The 13,995-nt window shown below is 36.4% G+C and overlaps 1 protein-coding gene across 1 annotated transcript in view; it reads left to right on the top strand.

Moving 5' to 3' along the window:
* The window catches only part of SHOC1 (shortage in chiasmata 1), an 86,330-nt gene that overhangs the window by 52,916 nt on the left and 19,419 nt on the right, over positions 1–13,995 (top strand). Inside the window, 5 exon segments of the mRNA XM_007936769.1 lie at positions 378–556; positions 1,687–1,759; positions 3,856–3,925; positions 4,921–5,099; positions 8,195–8,312. Coding sequence (XP_007934960.1) covers positions 378–556; positions 1,687–1,759; positions 3,856–3,925; positions 4,921–5,099; positions 8,195–8,312 — 619 coding nt within the window.

The following is a 13,995-nucleotide window of genomic DNA, read 5'->3' on the forward strand; positions in this document are numbered from 1 at the left end:
TTGCCCAACCTTCCTTCCGAGGAGTGGCTGGTGGGTTTGAACCGCCAGCCGTCTGGTTAGCAGGCAAGTGTCTTAGCCACTATGCTACCAGAGCTCCCCAGTAATCTGTAGAGGGAGGAAAACTGGGATATATTCAAATACAACATAGAATATATCCAGCATATTGGTGTTACGTAGCTTAAAACATGGATTTGTATGTTTTTGAGTTTCACTGAATTTTAAGGTTTTTGTCAATATATTTGATTGAAATCAGAAAAGGATTGAAGGAATTTTAAATTTTCTTTATTTTGACTCATTTCTTTCTACTGCTTTACCATGGAGTTTTTCAAAGGACAAAAAGACATGCATTTTTTTTTCTATACCTTTATTTTTAACAGGGTATTTGTCAAGTGCAAAAGATGTCTACAAAAGCATTTTAGGCTCCTGTTTGGATGACATTTGGAGACAGCTGGAGATTGTACAGTTTGTTAGGGAAAAAAATCCTGAAACCAACTACAAGATACAAGAATTGCAATGTCAGATACTAAGTTGGATGCAAAAGCAACAGCAAATTAAGGTTAACTTTAAAATAAAGCAGATAAAAATAACCTGTTTAAATAAGAATTGGTTTTAAGGTAACATCTTTGTATTTAATTTTGAAATTATGAAACAGTCTACATGATTTGGGCCCTTGATAGTTTTCTTCTTATCTAAGTTAACAGAACAGAGTCAGATCAATGATAAGATGATTTACATCTTATTCATATATCTTGAATTAAAAAGTACTTTAATTTTGATTATACACAGTTTTGCAAGGATTAGTTCTCCACTTGTCAAAGATATGACTGGTACTTGTAAGTCCATGAACATATACAAAATAATAGAACTACAACTTTTATTTTTAGATGTTAAATCAGAATCTTGGTTTAAAAAGCAGGGAATTTATGCTTAGATTATATTAGAAATTATTTGCCCACCTTACCTCATAATACTGAGGTTGCACTAATTAAAATTTTAAAGAAAATTCTTTAAAAAGTATATCAAGCAGAAAAGCACTTCAAGTGTTCTTGTTTGGTGCTATCAAGTCATCTCTGATTCGTAAGGACCCCATACACTTCAAATAGTTTATACTAAATCTGGATACAAATTTGTGTGGCCTTTTTCCCTTCTTTTTCCTCTCTGTCCTTCCCTATATCTTTATCTCCAAGTTTGTAGTTTAGTAGATAACTTGCTTAAGTCATTAAGATAAATTAAATCATTGAGTAAGAAGTTTAAAACTGGAACTGCCTTGTTGTCCACTTTCCCCCACACCAAAAAAAAAAAAGCAATGATAATTAGGAAAATAAAGCACCAAGTCATTGATTTTCTCCAAACTATTCAAACATATCTGGATTGAATTTAACCCTAACAATCTGAAAATACAGGCAAAGACAATTTATGTGTTAATCTGTAGGAGAATAGTTGAGGAATGCTAACAAGTCCCTACCCCAAAATATTTTCCCCAAAATATTTGCTTGATCTTACCAGAATTTATTCCTTTGTTGTTTAAGCATTGACATCTTTTAAAACACAAATTCTTACTTTGTAATCTTGTTGTCACTGATTTCATGTAACGTGTTAAGTTTGTTATTTTGTCATTGTAGCTAAACCATGAAAAAGAGCAACCGTTCAGATATTCATATATACAAAATCCTTATTTTTGACTAGGTGCTGATTATAATAAGAATGGACTCAAATGGTGAAAAACATTTACTCCTTAAAATCCTTAACAAAATAGAAGGTAGGAAGTTTTAAATTATGTTTCATTTCATAACAAATGCTTGTACATATCAAATGTATTGATTTAATCAAGTTTTTAATTAAGATATAATTAATATACCATAAAATTCACCCTTTAATACTGTACAGTTCAGTCAGATATAACCAGTATTTAAATAAATCTGAACTATAAATTTGCAATATAAATGTACTATAATGTATTTATATATAAAATTATTGCCATGAATGAGTAGTGACTGGGATCTTAAAAGCTTGCAAGCAGCCATCTAGATGCAACAATGGGTCTCTCCTCGTCCAGAGTAAAGAAGAATGAAGAAAACCAAAGATTCATGGAAAGAATTAGTCCAAGCGACTGGTACAACATGCGATCCTCAACCTATATGACTATGAGACCAGAAGAATTAGATGGTGCACGGCCACCACTGACAACCACTCAGAGGGGGATATGTGTAGGAGATCCTGGATAGAGTGAGAGAACAATGTGGAACAAAACTCAAAATTATTACAAAAAAAAAGGGGGGGGACCAGGTTTGCTGGTCTGATAGAGCCTGATGGAACCACTGAGACTATGGCCCCTAGCTGCCCTTCTGGTCTGGAATTGAACCCACTCCCACTCCTGTGGCTTCCAGCCAAACAAAAAGCAGGCATATGAGCTGAACATTTACATTAGGTAGATACACTCTTTGGAGAGAACAATCATGGGAGAAAGAAGGTCTGTTTATGCACAGGGAGACAGCTCAGGGGGCAGGAGTGCATAGAGGGAAGGACACAGGAAAGAGGTAACTATGGGGAGGAAGTGAGAGGGGAACTGTTGCATTGTAGGAAATTATAGTCAGTGTCATGAGGCAAAATGTGAGGTGCTATATGGAAAGTGAATTTGCTCTGTAAACTTTCACCCAAATCACAATTAAAAAAAAAAAAAAATTCTTGCCACGGAGTTGAGTCCACCTCATGTGATTCTATAGTATATTTGTTATTATTAACAGTTGAACACATTTTATTGATTTACTAAACCAAAAACCAAACCCACTGCCACTGAGTCAATTCCAACTCATAACGACCCCCACTGGGTTTCTGAGGCTGTAAATCTTTACAGAAGTAGATTGCCCCATCTTCCTTCCATGGAGTGGCTGGTAAGTTTGAACCGCCAACCTACTGGTTAGCAGTCAGATGCCTTAGGCACTACGCCTACTAGTTGCTAAATAATGTGGGCTATTATAGCAACTCTATGAATAGATTTTATTAAATCAATTACAAATAAAGAAACTAAACTTTATAAAGGTGATGTGCCATGCCAAAGCTTATAGATAATAAATAAGAGAGTCAGGATTTGAACCTGTGATGTAAAATAGACACGAAATTATTAAGTATTACTTTTCATTTTTATATAATATCCTTGTCAACTTTACAATTGACAAAACTACACTAATAAAGTAAAAATAAACTATACTAATAAAGTATAAATGAACTAGAATTAGCTATTCTTAAGGTCTATCAAAAATAAATGGTATATATAGATAAAGACTTTTTAAAAATGTATTATATTCTGTTAAAAATAAGTAAAATAAGAAATTTAAGCTATAAGAAAGAGGAGTAAATTTAAGAAACAGATAGTGCCCAATAAGTGTTCTGCTTCTTATTAAGAGAGAAAAAAAGAAAAAAGCACTCCTATCAAATTAAAATGCAGTCTCTTGTTATTTAGTTATGTACTTAAATTTTTGGCTGAAGAGTAAGAACCCCCACGATATTTAGCAAAATAAATTACCTGCACAAAATTGGCGAGTGTTTAAATTTGGTTACTTTAAAATTAAGTTTGATTCATTATATTATTTTACATAATAAATTAAGAATTTTCATATTCTCCGTACACACACACATGTACTCCAGAGATATTGCTTATGATTTGAACTTTTTGATATCCTAGATTTAGAAATATATCTTTATCCAGATAAATGTATCTTTATCTGTGAACGAGCAGTTTCCGCTTGCATAAATCTTTAATTCATTTTTATGGTATTGAAATATATGACACACCAAAAAAGTATATATGAATAAGAACACTGAAACAAACTCTTTCGTATTCTTTTTTCCCAACAGGTTTAACATTGACTGTCTTTCATTCAAATGAAAGAAAAGATATCCTGGAATCTGAAAGTGTTTTAAATGGGTAAAAATGTATTTCATCACCTATGAGGAGCAAACTTCTTTAAAAAATGCTTTATATAGAAGACTTTACGTGAGATCATTGCCTGTGTATATTATTTTTGATGAGAATTCTAGTTCCATCTTGTTTTTGTATGCCCAAATTATCATCATTACTGTTAATATTAATTAGTACATGAATTGCCTCTGCTTACTTACTCTTATTTTCACCAGTTTCTTTGCTTAGCAGTGTTTTTTAGATGTCCTTCCTTTCATCTGAGTTCTCTTCCTGAACTACAGAAATTCTTTCAGTGAGAGCCTGCTAATGATAAACTTAGTGTTAACTTATCTGAGAATGTCTCTAGTTTGTTTCATTTTATGTATAAATTACTTTTTCTTATGTTAGGATCCAAAATAATAAAAAGAAAAGATGTAAAAAAAAAAATAAAATAGAAGCCCATAAAAGTTGGACATAAATACTTTTTAACTTTTATACTCATATAGACAGAAAGAAAGAATGGAGAATTTTAATTACTGTTGGTGCTATATAACATGAGGTTTGAAGATGAGAAAGTTAGACTAATGAAATTTAAATGTCCATCTTTGTTCTTATTGTTCAGTTATGAAGCCCATTGAGAAAAAACAACCCATTTTAAAGTTGTCAGATAATACTCTCTTATCTAGAGTCTTGAAGATTAAAACTTTACATTTAAAAGGAAATCAGATTTTTGTTAATAGTACTAAAGTAATAAAATTAGGATCCCTTGCATTTGAGGATGTCAAATAGTCCACACAATGTTTTATATCATGACTTTAAAAAAAGACAAAAGTGTGATCGTCAAAAAGAAAAATAAACGAGATGAACACAATTGGAGAGCAAATCAATAGAAAATACCCCAGTGCCTTTCCGAGATGAGTCGTCTTGATGAGCAAAGAGTAGAGTAGCCAGAAAGTCTTCATTTATCCTTCCAAGTAAATAACTACACAAAGGTAATCCCATTTTCTTGGCTTTCTTTTCAGTACTTGTTCCTGTGTAGTTGTGCATAACCAATCTATTGGAGCAGATTTCCCCTGGAGTAGTTTCTCATTGGTGATGGAATACAATTATGCAGAAAACTCCTGTTGGACTAAGCACTGTGAAAAGTTGAATATTCCTTATATGGCCTTTAAAACGATTCTTCCAGATACAGTTTTAAAGAGTAAGGATGTGAACCACATCCCTTTTTTGCTCCATTATAATAAAAATGTTCTGTTTTCTGTTCATTGTCTATGAAAAGAATTTAAGCTATGGCATTAGAAGACTTGAGTCCAATCTTTAGCCTCACCTTGAACTGTGTGAGCTTAGGCAAGCCCTTTAACTTCTCCTACATCACTTTCCTCAGTTGGAACATGAGAATTACCAATTACATTTGCCTTCATCCCTTGATGTAATTTCTAAGTTTTACCTGTAATAGCACAATTTTATTACAGTTATACGCAACCTTAATCTGATACTTTTATTCAATAGCATTTTTAGTGTTTTTCAGAAAAAGCTATGTTGACTGATTCAGAAATATTCTAATACACATTTAAAATTATCCAAAAATACATAGAAGAGTCTAAAACCACCTCATGTGTCATTTAGCTTCTTTGTATTTCTCAGAAGCACTTCACATGACTAAAGTTGCAAATTCTCAGCTCCATTAAATAAACAAGCTCATACATTTTTAGTTCCAGTTCATCTCTCCTTCAGTACTTTCCATAAGTTACTTTCTATCCACTTCATCTATGAATGGGAAGTCTGAGTAGATTCAAAGACATTACAACTCAGTTCTGAAAATCAGTCACCATAGTTATTCCTTTGGAATCTGTTTTGGTTACTTTGTGCCACTCTCAGAAATGCCACAGGTGGAATGGCTTTAACAAACAGGAGTTTATTCTCTTACAATTTTGGAGGCTGGAAGTCTGAGTCAAAGTGTTGGGCCATAGAGGTTGGGTGAAAGTTCCTTGACTTTGGGCTCCTGCTCTGCCTCTTGCTCCTGGCCCACTGAAGCTAGAGGCATCTCTTCATTCAGGCAGCTTCTGGCTGCTGAGGCTGACAAACTCAAGGTCAACAGGTGAAAAGGCACAGTCCCAGTATTACCAAACCAGATGGCAGCCCATTGACTCAAGTCCAGAAACAGTCCCAAGATAGGCAGAACATGGCAGGCTTCTATATGAAGACTCAGCTACATGCAGGGTCCAAGTGTGCCATAAAGCTAGAGATCTTCCTCAAAGTTGTTTTTTATATACTGGAAGTAGTCCACATCTTTGTAGCAGCTATTCAGCTGCTCCAGTAGATTCCACCATGGAGTTAATTACCAATCTCACCAAGGAGAATAACTATATCCAGCTAGCTGCCCAGCCACTCAAAACCATGACCAGCCAAGTTGACACACAACCGTAACTACTACAGAATCTCTGATATTTAGAATTGAATGTTAAATTGATTAAATTATTGGGGAAATAAAGGATAAAAGATAAGTATTCTATAAATATTGTTTTATTATTATCCCATAGTTTATCTTAACAAGTAAAAAAAAAAAAAAAAAGTCTGCCTTGAACATTATGTTCTTTTAAGAACTATCTATATGGGATCAAATTGACAACCAAACCAAAAAACAAACTCACTGCCATTGAGTTGGACCCAACTCATAGCAACCCCTCCTTGGGTTTCTGAGGCCATATTACTACGGAGGTAGATTCCCCTACCTTCCTTCTGAGGAGTGGCTGGTGGGTTTGAACCGCCAGCCTTCTGGTTAGCAGTTGAATGCTTTAGGCACTACACCACCAGAGCTCCCAAAAATTGACAACAGCAAAACACAGAGGAACCTTAGGAGGCAGTGAATTTATGTAAAAGGGGAGGAACAATTCAGAAGGAGTATGAGAATGGTTAACACAGCTCAAAGAACATTCTCAGTGTCAATCAATGGTACATGTAGAAACTGTTGAATTGGTGTATGTTTTGCTGTGCATATTCTCAACAACCACAAAATAAATAAATTTAGATAGATAAGAAGTATTCTAGTTATATTTAAGAGGCTACTTCCATCCTCCCAAAGATTAATTTATTCTACCAATTTTCTAGTTGGGGCATTTATAATTTTTCACTGTATGTCCTTGTTCTAAGAAGAACAAATTCCAAGAAGTAGAATGAATTGTTAGGTCAAATATATGTACACTTTAAAATTGAAAGAATATTACCAAATAATCTTCCAGAAATGCTGAACCAGTTTATCTGTATGCACCAAGTTGAAAGAGGGTCCTTTTCTCCATACTTTACTCCAAGTAGATATTATTAAGCTTTGAAATTTTTGACAGTTATAGTCAGAAAACATTTTATAGTTGTATTAGTTTGTTTATCTTTGACTATCTTTTCATATGTGAATTGATTTTGTTTAGCCATTCTTTTGTAAATTGCCTATTTATTCATTTGCACATTTTTCTGTTGAGTTATTTATTCTTGTCCTACTGATCTCTAAAATGCTTTCCCTATGGATTATTGTGCATAATTTAAAATTGTGATGTAAATTAGTATTTATTACACAGCAGATGTCCAACATATACTTAGGTGAATAAGGAAGGTTTTAACATTTAGGTAGAGTGTAATCATTTTTCTCCTTTTAACTTTAAATGAGTATAACTCTGGGAGCTCTGGTAGCGTAGTGCATAAGGCACTTGACTGCTAACCAGAAGGCTGGCTGTTCAAACCCACCAGCCACTCCTCGGAAGGAAGATGGAGCAATCTACTTCCTTAGTGATACTGCCTCGGAAACCCAAGGGGGGTTGCTATGAGTCGGGTCCTACTCAATGGCATATAACAACAATAATTCTAAACACTGCAGTTGAATCGGATCAGACTTACAGTGACCCCTCCTTGGATTTCTGAGGCAGTATCACTACAGAAGTAGATTGCCCAACCTTCCTTCCGAGGAGTGGCTCATGGGTTTGAACCACCAGCCTTCTGGTTAGCAGTCAAATGCCTTAGGCTCTACGCCACCAGAGCACCCTTAAATGAGTATATGTGTGTGAATAGTCAAGTAGATACATTGAAAAACATCTGGAAGTATACACTAAGCTCTTTTATTTCTGTGTGGTAGGATAACTTGATTTTTATTTTCTTCTTCAGACCTTTCTTTATTCTCATTTTTGTTTTGTTTTATAATGAATAGGTACTATTTTATACTACTCCATGAAAATACACTTATCATTCTCATGTTTAATAAAAAAAAAAGATGACAGATAAAAAATAAAATATAAATCTTCTCTTATTTAGGCAACACCTTGCTGGATATCTTTAGTGGTTTTCTTCTGGAAATTCAGATTCCATATGTGTTTTTTGCATCTGAAGGACTTCTTAATACACCAGAAATACTTCAGCTGCTAGAATCTAAGTAAGTTATTGATTTCATAACTTTAACAAAATATATTTAACTTCATAGGCTAATATTTTGCTATATGTGTGGCAGTATTTCTCTCAGATTCAAGCCAAGAATTATGCTTTATAAGAATAGTTTTCTAGAGAGTTTATGCTCTGGTAGCATAGTGGCTAAGTCACTTGCCTGCTAATCAGATGGCTGGCGGTTCAAAACCACCAGCCACTCCTCGGAAGGAAGGTTGGGCAATCCTACTTCCGTAGTGATACTGCCTCGGAAACCCAAGTAGTGGTCGCTATGAGTCGGGGCCGACTCGACGGCACATAACAACAACAACAACAACAACCTATAGTACACCTTCATAATTATTAATATTTTATAATTTTTCCAATTTTACAGACAATAAATGATGATAATTGATATTTTAGTGGTAATTAAATTTATATTTTGTTTGCAATTCTCTTGTTAACAGCAAAATAAGTATTTTATGTAGGTTTTATGTGTGCACTTCATTGGGTCACCAATACTATTGAGAATGAGTGTTTTTGCTTTGTTGTGTGTTGTTAAGTGCTGCCAAGTGGTTTCTGACTCATAGCAACCCATGTACAACAGAACGAAAAGCTTCCCAATCCTGGGCATCGTCAAAATCATTGCTATGTTTGAGCCCATTTTTGCAGCCACTGGGTCAATCCCTCTCATTGAGGGTCTTCTTCTTTTACACTGACCTCTACTTTACCAAACATGATGTCCTTCTTCAGTGATGGGTCCCTTCTCATAACACGTCCAAAGTAAGTGAGACAAAGTCTCACCATCCTCACTTCTAAGGAGCACTCTGACTGTATTTCTTCCAAGACAGATTTGTTTCGTCTTCAGGCTATCAATGTATATTCAGTATTCTTTGCCAACACCATAATTTAAATGCTTCAATTCTCCCTGGGTCTTCCTTACTCAGTGTCCAGATTTTGCATGCATATAGAGCAATTGAAAATGCTGTGGCTTTGGTCAGGAGTACTTTAGTCCTCAAAAGTGAGAGCTCTGCTTTTTAACATTTCAAAGAGGTCTTTTGTAGCAGATTTGCCCAATGCAATACATTCTTTGATTTCTTGACTGCTGCTTCCATGAGTGTTGATTGTGAATCCAAGTAAAATGAAATCCTTGACAAATTCAGTCTTTTCTCAATTTATCATGATGTTGCTTATTATTCCACTTGTGAGGATTTTAGTTTTATTTATATTGAGATGTAATCCACACTGAAGGCTGTAGTCTTTGATTTTCATCAGTAAGTGCTTCAAGTTATCTTTACTTTCAGCATGCAAGGCTGTGTAGTCTGCATATTGCAGGTTGTTAGTGAGTCTTCTTCCAATTCTGATGTGTTCTTCATATAGTGCAGCTTCTCAAATTATTTGCTCAGTATATAGATTGAATAAATATGGTAAAAGAATACACCCTGATACACACCTTTCCTGATTTTAAGCCATGCAGTATCCCCTTGTTCTGTTCAGACAACAGCTTCTTGGTTTATGTAAAAGTTCCTCATGAGCACAATTAAGTGTTCCAGAATTCCCATTGTTCATAGTGTTACCTATAATTTGTTATGATCCACACAGTCAAATGCCTTTGCATAGTCATAAAACAGGTAAACCTGTTTCTGGTATTTTTTGCTTTCAGCCAAGATCCATCTGACATCAGCAAAAATATTCCTCTTTCCACATCCTGACTCTGGCTTGAATTTCTAGCAGTTAGTGCTCAATGTACTACTGGAACCGATTTTTAGTTATCAGCAAAATTTTGCTTGGGTGTGATATTAACAGTACTGTTCAATAATTTCCACATTCTGTTGGATCACTTTTCTTTGGAATAGACATACATACGGATCTTTTCCAGTCAATGGGCCAGGCATAAATGAGTGAGCACTTCCAGTGTTGCATCCATTTGCTGAAACACCTCAATTGGTATTCTGTCAATCACTGGATACTTATTTTTCACCAATGCCTTCAGTGCAGCTTTGATTTCTTCCTTCGATACCATTGGTTCTTGATCATGTGCACGTCCTGAAATGGTTGAACAGTGAGAAGTTTATTTTTGGTGCAGTGACTCTGTGTAGTCTTTCCATCTTCTTTTGATACTTCCTGCATCATTCAGTATTTTGCCCATAGAATTGTTCAGTATTGCCAGTCGAGGCTTGGATTTTTTTCTTCAGCTCTTTCAGCTTGGGAAATGCTGAGCATATTCTTCTCTTTTGGCTTTCTAACTCTAGTTCTTTGCCCATTTCATTATAATACTTTACTTTGTCTTCTTGAGCTGCCCTTTGAAATCTTCTGTTTAGTTTTTCTATGTCATCACCTTTTCCATTCACTTTAGCTACTGTACATTCCAGAGCAAATTTCAGACTCTCTTCTAATAGCCATTGTTCTGGTTACCTAGTGCCACTCTGACAGGAACATACCACAAATGGGATGGCTTTAACAAACAGGAGTTCGTTCTCTTACAGTTTAGAGGCTTTAAGTCTGAGTTCAAAGTGCCAGGCTCTAGGGCCTGGATGAAAGCCCCTCGACCTTGGGTTTCAGTTCTGCCTCTTGTTCCCAGCCCACTGACACTAGAGGCATCTCTTCACTCAGGCAGCTACCGGCTGCCGAGGCTAACAAGCCCAAGGTCGACAAAGAAAATGGCACAGTACTGATGTTACCAAACCACACGGCAGGCCATTAATTCAAGTTCATTGTAAATCCCATGGTCGGCAGAGTATGGCAGGCTGCTGAACAGTGACACAGCTACATGCAGGGCCCATGCGTGCCATAAGCTAGAGACTATCCCCAAGGCTTCTCCTTCTATACAGGAAGCAGACCACATCCCAAAGGCAGCTACTCAGCTGCTTGTGGTGGATCCCACCATGGAGTTGGTTGCCAGTCTCATCATGGTCAATAACTACCACCAGCTACCCAGCCACTCAATGAGGCCCAGCCAAGTTGCCATACAAATTTAATTTCCACACCCATTTTAGTCTTTTCTTTTTAATGACCTTTTGCTTTCTTCATATATGATGTCCTCTATGTCATCTCCCAATTCATCTGGTCTTCAGCAGTTTGTGTTCAGTGCATCAGATCTATTCTTGAGATCGTCTCTAAACTTGGAATATACACAAGATTGTACTTTGGTTCTCATGGACTTGTTTTAATTTTCTTCAACTTCAACTTGAACTTTCATAGGAGCAATAGATGGCCTGTTCTGCAGGCAGCCCCTGACCTTGTTCTGACTGATGATATTCAGTTTCTCTTTGCTCTCTTTCCACAGATATAGTTGATTTGATTCTTGTGTATTCTGTCCAGCAAGGTCTACATGTATAGTCCTCATTTATATTGTTATAAAAAGGTATTTCCAGTGAATAAGTCAGTGGTCTTGCAAAATTCTGTCATGTAATCTCTGGCTTGTTTCTGTCACCAATGCCATATTTTCCGACAACTGGTCCTTCTTTGTTTCCATTTTTTGCATTCCAGTCACCAGTAGTTATCAGTGTATCTTGATTGTATGTTTGATCAATTTCAGACTACAGAAGTTGGTTAAAAAAAAAAAAATCAGTTTTTCCATCATTGGCATTAGTGATTGGTGTGTAAATTTGAATAATCATCATATTGACTGGTTTCTTGTAGACATGTGGATATTATCTTATCACTGAAAGCATTTTATTTCAGAATAGATCTCTTGAAATGTTCTTTTTGATGATAAATATAGCTCCATTTCTCTTCAACTTATCATTCTCAGCATAGTAGACCATATGATTGTCTGATTCAAAATGTCCAATACCAGACCAGTTCAGCTCACTAATGCTGAGGTTATCAATCCTGAAGCATTTCATTTTTGACAACTTCCAGTTTTCCTTGAGTCATACTTCTACATTCCACATTCCAGTTTGCAGCTATTTCTTCTCATTTTTAGTCATGCCACATCAACAAATGAAGGTCCTGGAAGCCTTACTCCATCCACATGAACTCTACTTTGAGAAGGCATCTCTTCCCCAGTCATATTTTGAGTGCCCTCCAATATGAAGGGCAAGCCTGTCTTCTGGAACTGTATTATAAGGTTTTTACTGGCTAATTTTGGGGGCAAGTGTATCACCAGGTATTTCTTCATAGTCTCTCTTAGTCTGGAAGCTTTGTTAAAACCTGTCCGCCATGGATAACCTTCCTGGTATTTGAAATACCGGTAACATAGCTTCCAGCATCACAGCAATATGCAAGCCACCACAGTATGACATCTGACAGAGAAGTGATGGATTCTTTCTTTTTAAAGTGTGGTTTGAGTAGGTTTACAGAGTAAATTGATTTTCCATTCAACAATTCATACACATTTTGTTTTGTGACAATGATTGCAATCCCAACAGTGTAATGGTACTTTTCCCATTTCCTCCCTGTGTTTACTGTTTCCCTTTGTCCTTGTTTCCTACCCCTTCCTGCCTTCTGAGCTTTATCCCTGGGTAAATGTGGCCCTTTTGATCTCCTATGGTTGATTGTTCTAAGGTGTGCATACCTCCCTGGTATTATTGTCTCCCTAACAGGCCTATCATTTGGCTGAAAGTTGAGCCATGAAGTTCAACCCTTGCGGTTGAAGGGTATGAGTGGTAGATTCCTGTTTAAAAAAACCTGTTGTCGTCAAGTCGATTCCAACTCATAGCAACCCTACAGGACAATAGAACTGCTCTATAGTTTCTAAGGCTGTAATCTTTGTGTGTATGTGTGTGTGTGTGTGTGATTTTGGGTGCAAATTTACAAAGCAGATTTATTTTACTCTCAACAGTTCATGTACATTTAATTTCACAGCCCTGCTTACAATCCCCCACCATAAAAAACTCCCCTCCCCCTCCTCCCTGTGACTACCCTTTCCCTGTGCCCGTCTTATCTATGCATTCCTGTCTGTCCAGCTTTCCCTCTGTGTGAATGTTGCGCCTCTGATGTCTCATGGCTGATCAGTATAAAAGGGTCCAAAGCTGTAATCTTCATGGACACAGACTGCCTCATCTTTCTCCTGTGGCACAGCTGGTGGGTTCGAACTGCTGAACTTTTGGTCAGCTGAGTGCTTAACCACTGTGCCACCACGACTCCCCAGAATCTTGTTTGTTATTGTTGTTATGTGCTGTCGAGTCAGACACGACTCATAGTGAGCCCTCCTTGGGTTTCCGAGGTGGTATCACTATGGAAGTAGATTGCCCAACATTCCTTCCGAGGAGTAACTGGTGGGTTTGAAATGCCAGCCTTCTGGTTAGCAGTCCAGTGCCTTAGGCACTACGCTACAAGAGCTCCTGGAATCTTGTTTAGAGGACTTTAAATACTGGCTGGAAAACAGGACTATGACGTTCTAAATGAATTCTCAAGTATTAAACTTTCAGTTGTAAGGTTATCTCAACACACCACTTTTTATATCATAAAACACTTTAACATAGCACAGAAGCTATCACAGGGAATGTTGGACATTAGGCTATGTATCAAAGAAGAAGAATCTTGCTGTGGCCTTGGTTAAAGTACAGATCTATTTTGCATACTTTTGTTTTCATATCTTAAGACTTTAGGACGTTCATAGAAAAGTATGAGCTTATAAAAAGTAGTTAAAATGTTGGCTAATTTCAGCTACCCAGAGGGACCGAGTAGTTGATCCTGCGGGCTTGGGACCATAGTCGCAGGGGACATCAAGCTCAATTGTCATAACATAC

This window comes from Orycteropus afer, unplaced genomic scaffold (assembly GCF_000298275.1).
Source record: "Orycteropus afer afer isolate SDZICR_OR568_19922 unplaced genomic scaffold, OryAfe1.0 scaffold00037, whole genome shotgun sequence".
NCBI lineage: Eukaryota > Metazoa > Chordata > Mammalia > Tubulidentata > Orycteropodidae > Orycteropus > Orycteropus afer.